At 33.6% G+C, this 16,156-nt stretch overlaps 2 protein-coding genes and 1 long non-coding RNA gene across 4 annotated transcripts in view; 1 reads left to right on the top strand and 2 right to left on the bottom strand.

Annotated features, from left to right (window-relative positions):
* The window catches only part of LOC149375180 (uncharacterized), a 107,304-nt gene that overhangs the window by 42,784 nt on the left and 48,364 nt on the right, over positions 1-16,156 (bottom strand). Inside the window, exon 1 of one of the 2 annotated variants that reach the window (XR_016292893.1) lies at positions 755-818. The exons of the other annotated variant lie outside the window; for it this stretch is intronic. This is a non-coding gene — a long non-coding RNA (uncharacterized LOC149375180). Of the gene's footprint in view, positions 1-754; positions 819-16,156 lie in introns of those variants that run through there. 2 annotated transcript variants of the gene reach the window in all.
* On the top strand, positions 4,177-5,079 carry LOC149375181 (protein-lysine N-methyltransferase SMYD4-like). The gene has a single exon (XM_089589971.1). The coding sequence runs from the start codon at positions 4,177-4,179 to the stop codon at positions 5,077-5,079; it is 903 nt and encodes a 300-aa protein (XP_089446097.1).
* On the bottom strand, positions 8,057-11,556 carry ENGase (cytosolic endo-beta-N-acetylglucosaminidase). The gene is made up of 8 exons (XM_014355754.3): positions 11,131-11,556; positions 10,483-11,048; positions 9,922-10,374; positions 9,613-9,784; positions 9,304-9,522; positions 8,860-9,209; positions 8,579-8,764; positions 8,057-8,500 (listed from the first exon to the last, which is right to left on the bottom strand). The coding sequence occupies exons 2-8, from the start codon at positions 10,713-10,715 to the stop codon at positions 8,383-8,385; spliced, it is 1,731 nt and encodes a 576-aa protein (XP_014211240.2). The 5' UTR covers positions 10,716-11,048; positions 11,131-11,556; the 3' UTR covers positions 8,057-8,382.

Genomic DNA, 16,156 nt, shown 5'->3' with positions numbered 1-16,156 from the left:
ACAATTTTTGTCATTTGAACGCAGAGGTGGCCAGTCGCAGAATGGTATAAAAGGCTGTTCACTGTTTGTATTTTCTTGTTCTCGCCGCTTGGTATACTTTTCCTGTCAACTCGTTTTGCCTAGCCTTTCCACGCCTAATTGATCACGCTTCCTGCCTACCCCTATACGTTCTCCTTAATCGCATTCTCTTTTAATTCTGATTTTTCTGGTGCAATTTCCAACATCTCTATTTCTGCTGTTTCATTTGTTGGCTCTGCTAATTTTGTATTGGGATTTTTCTTAAATGAAATTTTTGGTTTTATATTTTTAAATATCTTTAACATAAGAACTTGATTTTTCTTATCCATCTTCTCATATAGTGCATACGATTCGGGGTCGTGTTCAAGCATAACCGTTATTGTATCTGAATCTTCCTGTGTCATGGAAAAAGTTTCGTTTAAACCATCCCTTCAGTTATCAATCTCTTCCCCGTAGTCGGACATCATTATTTCTTTCCCCCTTTTTTTTAAAATAAGAGTGATGTGAGCTTAATTATATTAGTTGATTTCAGTCCACGCACGAAGAAATAATAGAGAAAAAAGGATCCCTATTTTATTTCCGATTCTGTATTTCTATTTTACTGGCTTCTAAAACGAGCGGAACTAGCCGTGTTCGGGTTAAGTATTATTTTATATTATACGTCGTTTCCTTAGCTAAAAAACCCGAGGGACAATAAGTATATATATTTAGGAGGATAAAAAGAATTATTACTTACTCTGACAGAAGGCACAAGACGATGAGCGCCAATATACTCCAAGTCATCCTCTTTACGATGGTTCCTTTTGAAACTGGATGTTGACTCTTGTTCTTCTTTACTCGATAACAGCTTCAGGTGACTGCCTTGAATTTTATGCGCCTGTTGTTGCACTGCACTATGTGTGCTTCCCGATTGTTGCCCGAAAATTCTGAAATATCACGTGTAAAAAAAAATTTTTATTTCGCGACAAAACCTACCCCACACTTAGCACCAAAACTGTTACGTGGGATTCTAAAGGTTCGGGGTGCTTAATAACAACGCGGCAGTTAAACTCAATCAATCACTTTATTGCTATATTCCTTGAGGGAAGGCGCTTTGCGGTCCCGAGTTACTTATTGCAACTATCCTCCTTCTAGTCCCGACGTTCTAGAGCCCTGTGGCCACTGCTGCGGACCTTTTTATGCTCTTTTCTCCCTTACTTGTGCTCCTTCCTAATACTAACAGCTGAGGCCCATCCCACGTAGTATGTTCCATACTGTACGTGACAATATGGTAGCGGCTTGTGTTACAGAATTCATAGATTCCATGAGTGATAATTTGACACTAACTGCAAATTTATTGCATCCCATGTTTAAAGGTGAAAAAATAAAATACAACCATGAATTCAAAAAAAAAAATCATGGTATGCATAGTTTCAGAGCTAAGCGAAAAAGGAGTAAAAAGTTATTTTCAGTACTGTGATAAAGTTGATTTTTTTAAAACTTCGTTTGATAGGAATATTCAATCTTATTCTACTTTTTGGTGATCATGTGTAAATGAACACCCAGATTTAGCCCACTTTGCTCTAAGAATACTGAAAATTCCAGCATTTGGAAATTCTGGAAAAATTGAAAAATTTACTAACAATATACAAAACGTAGAAGAAAAAAAAGTTCTTGAATTGTACTACTCATTACATATGAGTGAATGAGTATCGTATTACTTTATGTACAAACATGTCAATTTTGTATACTTTTCAAGATGAAAATTCTATTTTTTTTATTAGTACAAAAAGAGCTATTTTTCACACTCATTACCAAAAATTAACAAAATAAAAATAAAGTTTAAAGCGAAAACTAAAAAAGTTAGAAACGCGTCACTGTGTATATTTTCTCTGTTATCGGAAAATTAATAAGATTATATTCATTAAAAAATTAATTTATGGTAAAAAATATAAAAAAGTTGTTTTATTCTTCCTCGTTTTCATCATATTCTCGGATTACAGCATCTGTCAATCTTATATCATAAGTAGTACAATGAAATGAGTTTTGATGATCTTGAAGGGCTCAATCGATTTCTTTTCGTGTCGTGTACGTAGGCCCATTCAGAAAATAATCTTTCCAGTTGAGCTGTGGAAGCGCATAAAATTTAAAGCCTCATGGCAAGTTCACCTAATACAGGGTAAAATACTTGAGCTACTTTCCAAAATAAGACACTTGACTGAAAATTTCTTTGAAATAAAATATTGAACATGTTTGCTCTGTTTTTGAACTCTTCAAGTTCCTTGCGACCCTGGAGAGATAAATTTTTTTTAAAAAATTGATCAATCATAGCTATAAAATCTGCGTTGTCTTGAAATCGTAAACCTTGGTATTGAGAGTGTAAAAAGTTTGCTGCCAGGCCGAAAATGTTAATAGCTTTGGTTTTTCTATCTCTAATAATGTGATCATAGTTAGGATTGTCAGTTGGGATTTCCAATTTCAGCCATATCTCAGTCAACTCAGCAATCGAACAATTAGCTTTTTGACTTTGATTTATCAGTTGACAAATTGGATCAAGAATTAATTATATTATCTTGTAACTGTATTTCAAAATTAGGATCAAATAACGGATTAGTGCTTGGATCAGATAACATATGAATCTCCTGTTCTCGTGCTATTTCTCTCATCAAATGAATATTTCTCAAACACCGCCTGAAAGCATCACGATGAGAACACCAACGAGTATCTCCAATTAAAACCATTCGGTTACCACCTCTCTCTGTAAGTTGAGCCTCTAATACTGGATTTTTAAATTCTTTCAAAAGATTATTTACTGTGCTGGAAAATTCATGACTGACTAAAGACCTACACAATAAATTTGCACTATGACTACTGCATGTGGTGTGCCAAACATTAACCAGTTGACCCATTCTAATCATGTTGCTGGCATTGTCTGAAATTACAGCATAAATCTTTAAATTATACCTTGTAAAGCGTGGCCAGTTTCTCTTAGAGTGCTAAAATTCCATGAATTCAAGTACATACATTTTTTGTTTTGTAAACCATCGAATTTTACCATGGCAACAACATTTTTTGAATTGGCTGCTTTATTTTTCCTTCCATTAATCAGTAAAACAGCGTCTTTTATTTCTGTTTGAATCATTGATTCTTGCAATTCTTGGAAACAATTATTCAATATTTTATTTGCAACAGTTTTTCTTGTTGGAATAGCATAGTTAGGATTCAAAGCATGGACGAATCTCCTGAAATATTCAGATTCTACGATGACGAAGGGTATATTAAAACCAAAAAAGAAATATCCTAATAGTCGGTCAATCATCTCTGAATCCAATCTATCTAAAAAAATGCACCACAAACAATTCAATTCTTTGGACAAAATTGGTTGTAAGCATATACAGGTTAGATTTAAGTAACTCTTACCGTCCATATTGAATGAAGAAATATTCTATTAAAGTTAATTCAGTAAAATACTGTACGAAAAATTAATTTCTTAGATTTTGACTACAGCTTTTAAGTTCGAAGCATGTACAATATGGTAGGAGTGCGTTTTTTAGTCGATCGATCAGCCCATTTCTACATCACGTACATCTTATAGGCTCATAGATGGATATACTTAAAACAAGATGGTATAGTTGAAAAATATACACTCATTCAATAGTTTACTTATTGAAAAAATTAATCAACTTCTATCTGTTTCGTATCAAGATTGAATTTACATACTTTTATTTTTGAATCGCTTTTAATTTTCGCGGGTAAAAGTAAGGCCTAATTTTATTTACGACATTTACGACATTTACGACACACTTACGACACATGTCGTGTATAAAATAGAATTTTGTGTCGTAAACCTACCACTGGCACATACTGGCGAGGAAAGAGTATAGTTCTGGTATAGTATAGCGGCTAGCGGCAGTCGGCACGTCGGCAGTCGGCACTAGCGGCAGTAGCGGCAGCGGTCGGTTGAGCGGCGAGAATAGCGAAACATATCAGCAAGTATTTAGTATATAAGCACATATTATATTTATGTACATATATATCTCTCAATGGTCCAACAGTTACAAGCAGAGTTATAAGTGTAAGCAACTAAGCATCATCTTCAAAAAATTCAGGAATCTATTTGTATTCTGTGTTTAGTAATCTCAACAGAACCTAAAACTGTACACTTTAAGTACCAACATCATGGGCGACTTGAAGAAAAGGCACACTATTCAATCGTACTCGAAATTATTGCAGACTAGATTAACATCTGCCGAAGCTCAATCTGCCGCTGCTGCTTTAGCCAAGAAGGATTCTTTAAAATCCATTAAGGCTCGTCAGGATGGAAACAGGCTCTACGTTCAAAAGGGTCATAATCAGGAAGTCCACTCCAAGGTACTGTCCCTTTACACGCAAAGTGCAGCCTTTGCTGAGAGTGACTCAGAGGAACTGGCCCTGGCGTATGGCAACAGGTCGGCTCTTCTGATGCACCTACAGAGATATGAAGAATGTCTTGTTGACATTGACAGAGCTCAGCAGATCACCAAGTCTGAAAAGCTCAAGGCTAAACTTGCAGGACGCAGAGTCGAATGTTTGGCCCTGAGAAACAACGAGAGTTATTGTCAAGAGCAGCAGCAAATTGATGTAAAAACACTACTGAAAGCATCCAAAGAGATTCCATGTGCATCTGAATCGATCACAATTAAGTTTGACGAGAAGTATGGAAGGCATGTAGTAGCAACTGAAGATATAAAGCCTGGTACCGTTATCACTGTGGAAAAAGCATATGCTACAGTTGTCAAGAAACCTAGAATTTACCTTAATTGTGCCCACTGCTTAAATCTTTGTTGGAACGCGATTCCTTGTGACTCGTGTACAACTGCTATTTTTTGTTCGGAGAAGTGCAAAGAGAATGCTTGGTTGCAGTACCATGATGTAGATTGTTCTATCTTTCCTCTACTTGATTTAGATAATCAAGAAGACCATTTCTGTATCAAGCTAGCTATCAGAGTATTCATTGTGGCAGTTAAAAAAGAAGGTCTAGCCAATATAATCAAGGAACATTATTTCTATGACAAGGATAATACAAGTAAATTGAAGATTTGAGACATTACTCCTGATTTGTCTTTGTTCCTTGCTAGTTACTCTGCTAAACAATTTTTCTTGCAGGTACATTTGTGGATGTATTTTTTGACGATAATATATTTCAAAGCTCCAAGTTTAAATCCATATATAATTTATGTAGAAATAACAAATTCCTTGAAATTGCTGAAAGTATTATGCCTCCTATAGTTGAAATATTATACGCCAATACTAATATCTTTGATGAAAATACTTGTGATAGCAATGGCACAACTGTTGATGAAAGAATCTTGTTGGCAAAAAAAATTCTTTCTACCTTGTATGTTATTATGCGTGAAAATGATTACTCAGTAAGTATTATAATTTTAAAGAGATTATAGTGGCTTTACTAATATGCACAGGGTTTTATTCGTCATGTACAGTACCTTACTAGTTTTTTCATATGATAAGGAAATACGTTTTTCATACAGCGATATTTTTACAGTTTGACTACTCAAAATTCTTGTATTTGCGGGAACCGTTGGATGATAGTTTTTTTAGTAACATTCCCAACAAAGAAGACACCCAGAAAAAAGATAACAAATATACGGTTGGATCGATGATTGCTCCTTTTTGTAGCCTTTTCAATCATAGCTGCTGTGATAATATTAGTAGATTTTTTACTCCTAATCAAGAAATTGTATTCTTTACCAGAACATCAATTAAAAAAGGAGAACAAGTATGTATGAACATCGTTTCAGTTTATTAAACGTTAAATCTTAAAAATAGAAATACTAAAATTAAACAGTGTAAAATAATATACAGCTCAAAAATTTCTCCTTTAAAGTTCTTTGGATTTTTTTTTTATTTTTAAGTTTTAGTAAAAGATGGCCATTTACTGACTGTAGAAATTAAATGTTGCAGTTGTACTCAAACTACGGTCCTGATATGTTTATAAACAAAGCGGAACGACAACATGAGTTTCAAAAAAGTCGTGATTGTTCATGTTTCTGTCAAGCTTGCGAAGAAAACTGGCAGACAATCTTAAGTGTTGAACAAGTAAGTAATTATTTTTTTTTAGAATCTTTTTAAAAATACTTAGTTGCCTTTTCGACACGGATGTTAATTTCTAAATATTATTCAAACAATATTATTAATTCTAGAGTCTCGACAGAGAGTTGACAGAAAAAATATTCAATAGAATTATGAAAATAGGTGTAGAGGAAACAACTTTCAGCATATTAGTTGGATCCAGAGAAAATATTGAAGTATCTAATAAAGTGTTGAAGGATTTTGTGAAGCTTGTCCAGGTAGTCAACATGTACTGTAGTGGTTTCCAAGCCTATGTGCATTCTCTTCCAAGCTTAATGTACTTCCTTTCTTTTTTTGGAGACTTGTATGGAATGAAAAATGATGTACCGTACATTTGTTAGGTAATTAGTTTTTTTTTCAGTTTTTATGCCTTATTACATAGTTTTTAAACAATTGAAGCTTGAAATACATAATTATATTATGGCACGTTTATCTCTGCATCTATCACATCTCTATAATAAGTCTATAATTCATTATAAAGAAAGATATTGATTAAAATTTTTTTTTTTTTTTATGTTTATAAAACGTTTAAGCAAAATTACTTATAAAAAAATGGGCTTACCCTATTTGTCGTTTAGTGTTTTTTTTATATTTTCTATCAGTTTTCTATGGTGCAAATGTATAAATGAATCACCTAGTAATTTTATTTATCTTTTCCAAAACTGTACAGGCTCAGTAAATACTATTTTATTAACAATAATAGCGATTCGTCATTAAAGTATGACTTACTTATCTTCATGGTCAGAATTTTTGTCCGTCAGTTCAAATTTTCTTAGCATAATATTGAATCTCATACTTGGAAAAAAAAAAAATTTTAGATTCCAAATACCTTAGACGCTTCAAGTACATTAACTCAATTGTACTTTGTAAACTAAAATTTTTACTTTAATGACGCTAAACCATAAGGATTTGTGGTATTAGTACTTTTTAAATAAAAATGTAATAGAAATAAAGAATAACATTAAGATCATACAAAATAATTTTGTAAACTGATTCTGTTGAGAACTACTTTTAATGTAAGAATGTATGTATGTGCTACACTATTGCTTTTATTGCCTGTGTAAGGAATCGTCTTTAAAGATGAGATGTATTTTTATTAATGTTTACAGATAACTTTTTTTTATGTAGCATGTGCTGCACAGCAACAACAAATAAATTTAATTTATAAAATGTATTCAAAATGTGTTCTATATTCAAATACAGTCCAAAATTTTGCTAAGTGTAAGGAACTTTTGAAACGAGAGAGGGTAAAAAAAAAATATCTGTTGTCCAATGACTTCAATGTTCTACCCAATGTGAAAAATTGTAGAATTCTAAAGTAATTACTCATTATGATGATAAGCTTTTTCTGTATGCCTTGATTATATTTCTATAACCTTGGAATTGAGACTCAGATATGCTAGTTGTAGTATTTATCTGTTAGAGAAGATTTAATTCATCCCTGTATAACCAACGTCTAACTCTATCCAGTCGTTATTAAATATTTCCTTTTTTAACTGTAAATGCACGTGAACGTTTCCGAGGTTGGTGACCCAGTTTAGCTTTATAATATTTAATTTTCGAATCTTATTGAAGATTTTTTAACTTACTTTCCCAAAAATGAAATCAAAGAAAAATTATGAGAATTGTTTGAATCATTGTTACTAAGAAATATACCTTATTTAAGCAAAAATATGCAGGGGCACGAATTCAAGTTTTACTCTTTAATTTGTTTACCCAAGAATTGAAGTAAAAATTATAACATCAAGGATACTAATATTAAAAACGATTGAGAGTATGCTGTAAAAATATTTCACGGAGTCAAAAGAAATTAAAGTTATTTTTAGTAGATTAAAAGTTCTATATAGTCCTCACTGAACTAATTTTATAAAATCGTTAACTTTTCCAACAAAACTGAGATGCTCGTAGCTTGCAACTTTATTGACATACATTCGCTCAAATTAAGTATGGTTAATTTAATTTAATCTACGATGATAACGCTTAATCAAAATATCGAAAAGTCGTAAAACTAAAATCTTTCCTTGTGAATAACATATTATACAGCATATGAAGTTTTAAATTAAACTTTTAAAAATATTCATCTGATGACTGAAAAAATATGTCATTTATTTCAAAAGCTTCTCTGCATATCATATAATATATTTTACAAAATATCTATTTCAAAATACGTATAGATTTACATTTTAGCTCGCAAAAGACAAGATTCACTTGTAACTAATATATAATATCTCAGCGTCGCTCAGAGTGGAGCCGAAGTTACAGATGGTAAGGACGTCGACTTTCCTCCAGCACAATCTTGCCGATGTAGCAGCTTTCCATGCTGGTCACCGCAACGCCGACCTCCTGAGCTGCTCTCATATTCGTTTGAAACACACTGTCACGTTGAAAGAGTCAGCAAAACTCATCAAAAAGGTTTACGACATTTGCAATTAATCCATGACTTTTTGTTTACCTCATTTTCCAGTTGTCCCCGTAAGGCATAGTGTCCCTCGGTAAAAACGATGTGATCCCATTACTGTTTCCAAGTATGAGTACTATGTCATTTTTGAAACTTGACTCCAACTGCTCTTTATTACTACTTCGATAAATTATGCGAGCTTGTATTTCTCTTGGCAGTTCTATGCTAACAAACAACAGCCTGGTAGTTGTGGACAGAGCAATAATTGAAATTAGTTTCAAAATCACTGATTGTACACTATATCTCAAGCGAAAAGTAAAAAATTGAGTGAGTACCTGTGATAAGATTTTATGTCATTATTGATGAGCTTCAAGCAACCGCCACCTTCGTAGGACAAATCGTAAGAAAACTGAATACAATTTTTCCCATTGTATGAGTCAGTTTTATCCTCAAGCGTAACTCGATTGCCTAGAGTCTTAACGACTTCGTGCTCAGTTTCAAAAACGCATTCCTGTGGTTTCGGCTGAGTTTTATCGTTATTTGTGATTGGTGGGGAAATCTTCGTTGAAGTGAACATCAAATGCAAACAGGCTGCAACTGTTTGATGCTTTTGCATTGACATGTTGTAAAAAGAACTATTGCTTGCTATTGTTTCGTGAGTCTCCGGATCCTGGTAAGTGATTTGCTGAAATGTAAAGTCCGACAATCAAGATTGAGCTTTAAAAAGTCCGGTGTATGTCATTATGTTTTTTATATTTTTCTTAATTTGCACCACTTACAGTTCCATATTCGTAATACTTTGTTCCAGCTCCTCTGCAAAAAGTTGTTATGAACCGTTCGTCTTGGTAAACAGGTACATGTACATAGAGAAACGGCAGAAGCTGAGCCCAAAAAATGTTCTCTAATTTCGGAAAAGTTTCAGGGCCAAAGTACTCAAACGTCCAAGCTGGAGCAAATATGGCAACGGAAAGTCCCTGGTTTCTTATTCTCTGCAGTGCCTGTTAATGTGAAAACAACGACAATGATAATTATTTGATGTGGAAAAAAAAAGAATGTAGATTTGCAATGATTTTTCAAAAAATTATTACATGAGCAGAGTTGAAACCACCTCCACCAGGACATCCTCTTCCCCAAACATCCAAGCCAACGTAGATGTCCCTCATCCTGTTACGTTTGCTTGCACCTGCAGCACTTTTTATCAAGCCTGCGTCAGTCCATGTGTAGTTTAGGAATATTCCATCACATCTGTCAAAGAAGCATCTGCAAAAATTTATAACAAATTAAAAAAGGATAAGTGCCAGAAAACCTGATTTTAAGTCTAATTACATAACAATTAACGTTTACTGAAAAAAATCAAACAATCAAAATTAAAATCTTCAATAAAAAATGTGTCTTACTCATTACTTTTGTTCAATTCATTTTGCCAACTCAGTGCTCCAGTATTTATAACACTATCGTACCAGATCACTTCTGACCCAGGTACTTTCATGTGTATGGTTTCAGTCAAATACTGCACAAAAAATGTTAGCTTTGTAACATCATTCTGCTTAATCTGATTCTCAACATTCAACAGCCAACCTTCGAACTTGTAGAACGAGGCAAGCTGTATCAAGGCATCTGCAAATCTGATTATGCTGTCTCTTGTTTTTAAAATCTCATCCCATAGCAAGCAACCTTCACTACTTTCAGTGATCAAGGTGCCAAGAACTTTCACTCCATGCTTGTGGGCTGCGTTGATCCAACCAAATGGTGGAATGGTGACAAAATGATGGCTAAAGTATATGAATGTGTCGATAACATTCCAGTGGTAGAAGTGGTAAGAATTGTGCTCATTAGACCCATCAATAAATCTGAAATTTAAAAATTTCAAACTTAAAAACAGTGCTTATTACTTAAAAATAAAGCTTATAAGCCGGTACCAGATGTAACAAATGAATAGGTGTAAGAGTTTTACATACTTGTCCTCCAGATAGCCACCCATCATGTCATGGCATACGATGGTCTTGGGCACATCATCCCTCCGAAGTCTCTCAGGCCTATCAACCTGAGTATCAACATCTGTACCTCTATGAACATAGTCAGTGGACTTTCGCAGCTCTAAAATTCCTGGCCAACAAACCAGCGAATCAATCTCACTGTACAATTCATTCAGGTTGTTGAATGGCTTGACCACTCGCTCGTTGGCTTCCATGCTTGAAAACTGCAAGTGGCTAGCATGTGTTGGACTCTAAATAGCAAGCTGTCACAATGGTTTTCCTGTTCTAGTGCACCAAGGCCATTGTTTAGTCAGGGCATATCCTGTGATTGATATGACATACAGCGGAACTCAGATATCCTTTTTTTCAAGTGTAGCCAAAGCCTTTGCCACTGTGTGCTCCGTCCCGGCGGATGTAGTGTGTCATTTGTATGATACGTTAACGAATTTTTTTATCTGATAACATTAGGAGTGGCCTTTTAATATCGCATGAACAATGAGATAGGGGGTAGACCGACTGGGTCAGTGATACAAGGTCGATTTTTGTTTCTGCAAAAAAAGAAAGAAAGAAAATGGTATTGAAAAGAAATTTATTTGCTGGTATATTGAAATAAAAAACATTTTTACTTACAGTTTTTTGAAAATATGGTGGGTGAATAGAGAAAGATGTCATGAATTAAGTACTGATGGCTTCAAAAACACTAAAACATTTTGCAGAGAAAATGACATATAGTTTTGATAAGTAAATTATTCCCGAAAACTAGACGCTGCCATAACCATACATATTACTTAGGTGTACTAATGTCACGTAGTAATAACTTTTACTTTCGAAAAACTGGACGTTACAATAAAGAACATTGAACAGTTGATAACAAAACTGTATTGTGATAATCTTCGCACGTTGACCGTTGACGTATAGAACATGTGACACGGCGTGTGTGTTTACATTTACTAGCAGACGACAAAGACATTAAGACCGCGAACAGACTTAGTATTTTTAAAATAATTCGAAATCTTGACGTTTCGAAATACGCTGTATTTTCTTTTCTTATTTTTTTACATACATTTATGTCATTCAGTTACAATTTTTAATTACGTCGCAAACAAGATCAGAATTACAAACTCCTATGTGCTTCATAACATTATTTCCCAAGCAATAATTATCTCTATCAGTTATTATTGTTTTTTCTTCGTAAAAATTAAACTGAAAAATCTATAATTGTATTCGGTCATTAAATTACGAAAATAAACAATTTTTATGAACAATCAGTGGTAATTCACAGGAATTTTTGTCAGTGATTTCAAAATTTCAAATAAATTAATTACAAATTGTTAATAGATATTACAAGCTATAAGCTTTCATTGGTGGTAATTATTAACAGTTATTATCGGTTTGAATTTTTTTAATTTTTCAATATATCACTTGAAAAAAAAAAAATGATAATATCAGTTACTTAATTTTGTTACCACCGTTAAAAATCGATTTAGATTTTTTTATTTGTTATTAAAGAATATTATTACTGATTATATAATTTTTAAAAAACTAATTACTTGTTAGAATAATTTTTACTTGGGTTGTACAACAGTATTTATATATAATTTACATACTACTCCGTATTTTTTCTTAAAATTAAATCTTATCATAGAATTTGGTTTTGCTAATTCCGTTTTCGGCGAGAATCTTACAAAAAAATCAGAGTGTCCTAACCAGGAATCAAACCCATGAATCCTTATAAATTCTTCATAGTAGCGCATTTTGAAGTCATGCGATAATAAACGCTTCTGTCGATCACGCTGCACAATTTTTTTTTTTTTTTTTTTATCATTAATTTTTTTTTTTTTTTTTTCCTTTTGATGATCAGCGTACATAGTAAAGAAAACTTCAAAATTTTTTCTCGCAAATCACATTTCATACAATTTGAAAATAATGCTTTAAAACAGTATTCACTGACAACCCTAAAGTTGTACTCAAAAATACGATTTCGCTTATACTATCCTTTTGTTTGTTTCTTCTATACAAATTTAGTTTTTTTTTTTTTTTTTTTCTTTTTTTGAATAGTAAGTACTAACTTTTTGTTTTCAATCCTTTACTAAAAATAGTGTTTTGAACAAATAAATATATAAAAATACATCGCTTGAATAAAATAGCCGGGTGTGTTTATTATACAGAAACTAGTAACGAATGTAAACGGGGGTAATATTGCGATTTTTTTTAGTGGTTAGCTTTAAACGTTCGTCTGAGAAATTCAGTTCGTCAAATCGTTGTGATTTTTAAATTTTTTTACTAAATTCCACTTTTATAAATGTATTAACTCACGACTATCGATTTAAAAAGAGGTTTTAAAGTTCAGCTGCCAATGATGGTGTTATTGCAGGCTGTATGTATTATTGTGCACGTACTATTGTGGTCAATTTCAATGCTAAATCAACGGGGTATCTGCAATAATACCATCATAGTGAAAGAGATTATGTGTGTACCAGTTATTGCGGACGTGATACTTTGTTATGCAAATGTAAAGTTTTTAAGGCTATTTTGGAACTGAAGCTCAATGAATTAGGTACTCTATAACTTGATTTAATGATTTTAAGTGTTTATTTACCCTAACTCATCAGTTCAATTAAAATATACAAATTATTCGAGAGTACCGCAATAATTGGAGCAATCACACCGTCGTTTACATCATTTTTTTTTTTCCACTGCACCTCAGAAATCTATCAATCGTGCAGTAAAATGACCTATCTAAAAGTTTTAGCTTATATGATTACCTACAAAATTTTTAAAAAAGTTCAGCTACGAACATCAGTTGAGTTAACTCAGTCAAATTTTCATAAATTTGTAATCATCTCCAATAATTTTGTCATCTATAAATAAAAAAATTAATTTTTTGAATAAATGTATAGGCACCAGTAACAAAGTTTTTCTGTGTACGCGTACCCATATATGTGCGCATGATCAAATAGAACACAATACAATTTTATGTTTCATTTTTTAAACTTTATCTTATAAACACCAATGAATATTGTGAATAAATAAGTTACGGAGAATTTGTGCCACCACATCTTCGTCTTAAATATAAATGAACAAAAGTGATATGTGGAATTTCCTAATAAGTAAAATTTTTATTGTATTTTTCACTCAAAAATAAATGCAAAAGCCGATACAATTCAAACACAAAAATTATTCCATGGGTTTTCATTAGTCCCTTTTAATGAGGTTGAAAATATTTTTCCCACGTAAGGACTCGAGTGGGCACTGCTGCTCAGAACAATAACAGTCTGTGTTTTGTTGTTCGAAGTCTTTCACATTTCCAATTTACTTCAAAGTTTTATACAGTGTATTTTTTGTGTTTACTTAAACTTTTTAAATTCTTCTGTAACAGTGTATCTTTACAGTGTGTTATAAGTTTTTTGCTAGCTACACCGTTTTTCTTAGTTTTTTTTTCACGTAAATAAAAAAGTAAAATGGAATCATCTACGATCGTGGTTTTGTTCAAGGTATTGTTCGCTCTTGGGCGCGTTACTCAACCATCGTGTAAGAAGATTCACGTAAAGTGTATATCAATAAGTGATTTAGAGACGTATTATTTGCGTACTCTGTTAATGAATTGCAGGAGCGTTTTACCATTTACCTGTGTAACATCGGTGTATCCACATTAATTTTTTTCCCCTTTCTTCAAAACTTTCCGTGCCGATTTTAGAATACAAAACGCAGGGGCCAATGTGCATCTGCAAAGAGGTGAATCACCTACAAGAATACTCGTAGCTAAGGTACTACGACCATGCATGACTCACATACATGCACGCTGGCCCATGCCAACTGGAAAAAAAATCAAACGAAATACTTTTCAAAGCGTAAAATAATAAAGTAACTTTAAGGAACTAACAGATGCAAAAGGTTAACAGGGAACAGCTGCGCTGAGGTTTAAGATTAGATATTAGTATATATAAATCGAGTTTAATGTTAAAAACTAGAATAACTTAGAGTTAAGACCCACAGGCTCAGCAAGAATACTAGCAAATGTTAAAATTATTACATATGGCTAATACAACCTGTACACGCTACACCATTACACCTGCACACCATTAGCCAGCAACAATATTACATAAACCTACGAAAGCAATCTTGTTGACTTTCAAAGAAGTATCCGATTTTTACCATTCATGTTGGCAGGATCATAGTTTACTGCATAATCCTTCTGTATCGCGTTAAAAATTTCATAAACATACTGCAATAACCCAAATTGTAATCTTGTTAAAAACTGTCACTGTTTCAAATGTAAAGGACAACGGGAAAGTCACAACACTTCCCCCTTTTCCTGACGCAGAGATATCGAGAGAGAGTCCACACTCTTACCCCCAACACGGGTAACGGAATTCCCGATTCCCCAGGGCACCCCGAGCCGACTTCCTCTCCTAGGACAAGCAGCAAAACCCATAGTTGACCAAGTGCTACTAACATTTTGAAATTCATTTGCAACTAACAATGAATGGAAACTATCGGTAAATCCAAGTAAGTTAACAATATAATATAACTGTTTCTATAGATGTACGTGTTTTAACCAAAGAAACCGCTGTTGTTAAATAATCATTCACGATTATTTATTAGTTCGATCAACGCTCACGTGTACAGCGGAAAATCTAGCGGTTATTACAGTTATTGATATTCAAAAGTAACTACTTCTAAGACTATTATTAATATTACGAATCAAACCTAAATATTAAGCGATTTTCACTGCTCTTTTTGCATTCGGTTCGATTGAATGGGTGAACAATGTTTACTATTTGTTAATACTTATTAATACCATATCTTAACATTAATATTAAGTTATGATAAAATCTTGTATTTTTTTGATGTAAAGAAGAAAGGAAGGGCATGAGTATGTGAATCACCTTCCCTTCTCTTGACGCATAGAGGAGAACAAGCCGGATGTGGGATGTGCCAATTTCTGAGTAGCTAAACAAGAGCAGTTCCAGCCAATTAGATTTTCGGCTACTGTCTTTTCTTTAAAATTTTCCCCCGGCAAGTTTTCCTGCATGTTTCGAGCCAGCGCGTGACCGAGGTCCGCTTCTCGCAATTGAAAGGCCCGTAATCATCAAAAATCAGTTCTGCACACGACATTCGACAATAACCTTTCAAGTAGACTAAGTAGTGAGAGTCCGCCTCTGCTACAACCTAGTCTACTACGAAGCGAGGAATTAGTCGAATTTCGTTTGTCCCCTTCGAATGATCAACTGGTAACCAGAGTCCGCCTCTACTGCCACTTGATCTTCTACAAGCGCGGTTTCTGTCTACGCTGGTTCAACGCCTGTACCAAGTTTTCCTTTTTAAATAAAAGTAAGTGACCAAGTATCATATTTCTAAAGATTCTTTCTTCTTATCAAGTGTTTACTTTTGCGTGAATGCCATTACTCGCCATCGTATTGGTACCCGTGGATCAACGGGAAGTATAAAGTGTTTTTTTTTTGCGCGAACGCCATTACTCGTCATAGTATTGGTATATCCGTGGATCACCGGGAAATATTGAGTGTGTTTCGTGAACGCCATTACTCGTCATAGTATTGGCACCCGTCGGTCACCGGGAATATCAAATTAGCCACGCACATACCATTGCTCTCCACGGTAGTAATACTATCAGAATAAGAAGGACCGATTGGAT

The sequence above is a fragment of the Copidosoma floridanum genome, unplaced genomic scaffold (assembly GCF_036245765.1).
Source record: "Copidosoma floridanum isolate Cflo_tuat_1 unplaced genomic scaffold, Cflo_Japanese_pri ptg000011l, whole genome shotgun sequence".
Taxonomy (NCBI): Eukaryota; Metazoa; Arthropoda; class Insecta; order Hymenoptera; family Encyrtidae; genus Copidosoma; species Copidosoma floridanum.
The sequence above is the reverse complement of the archived record's forward strand: the minus strand, read 5'-3'. Positions and strand labels throughout refer to the sequence as shown.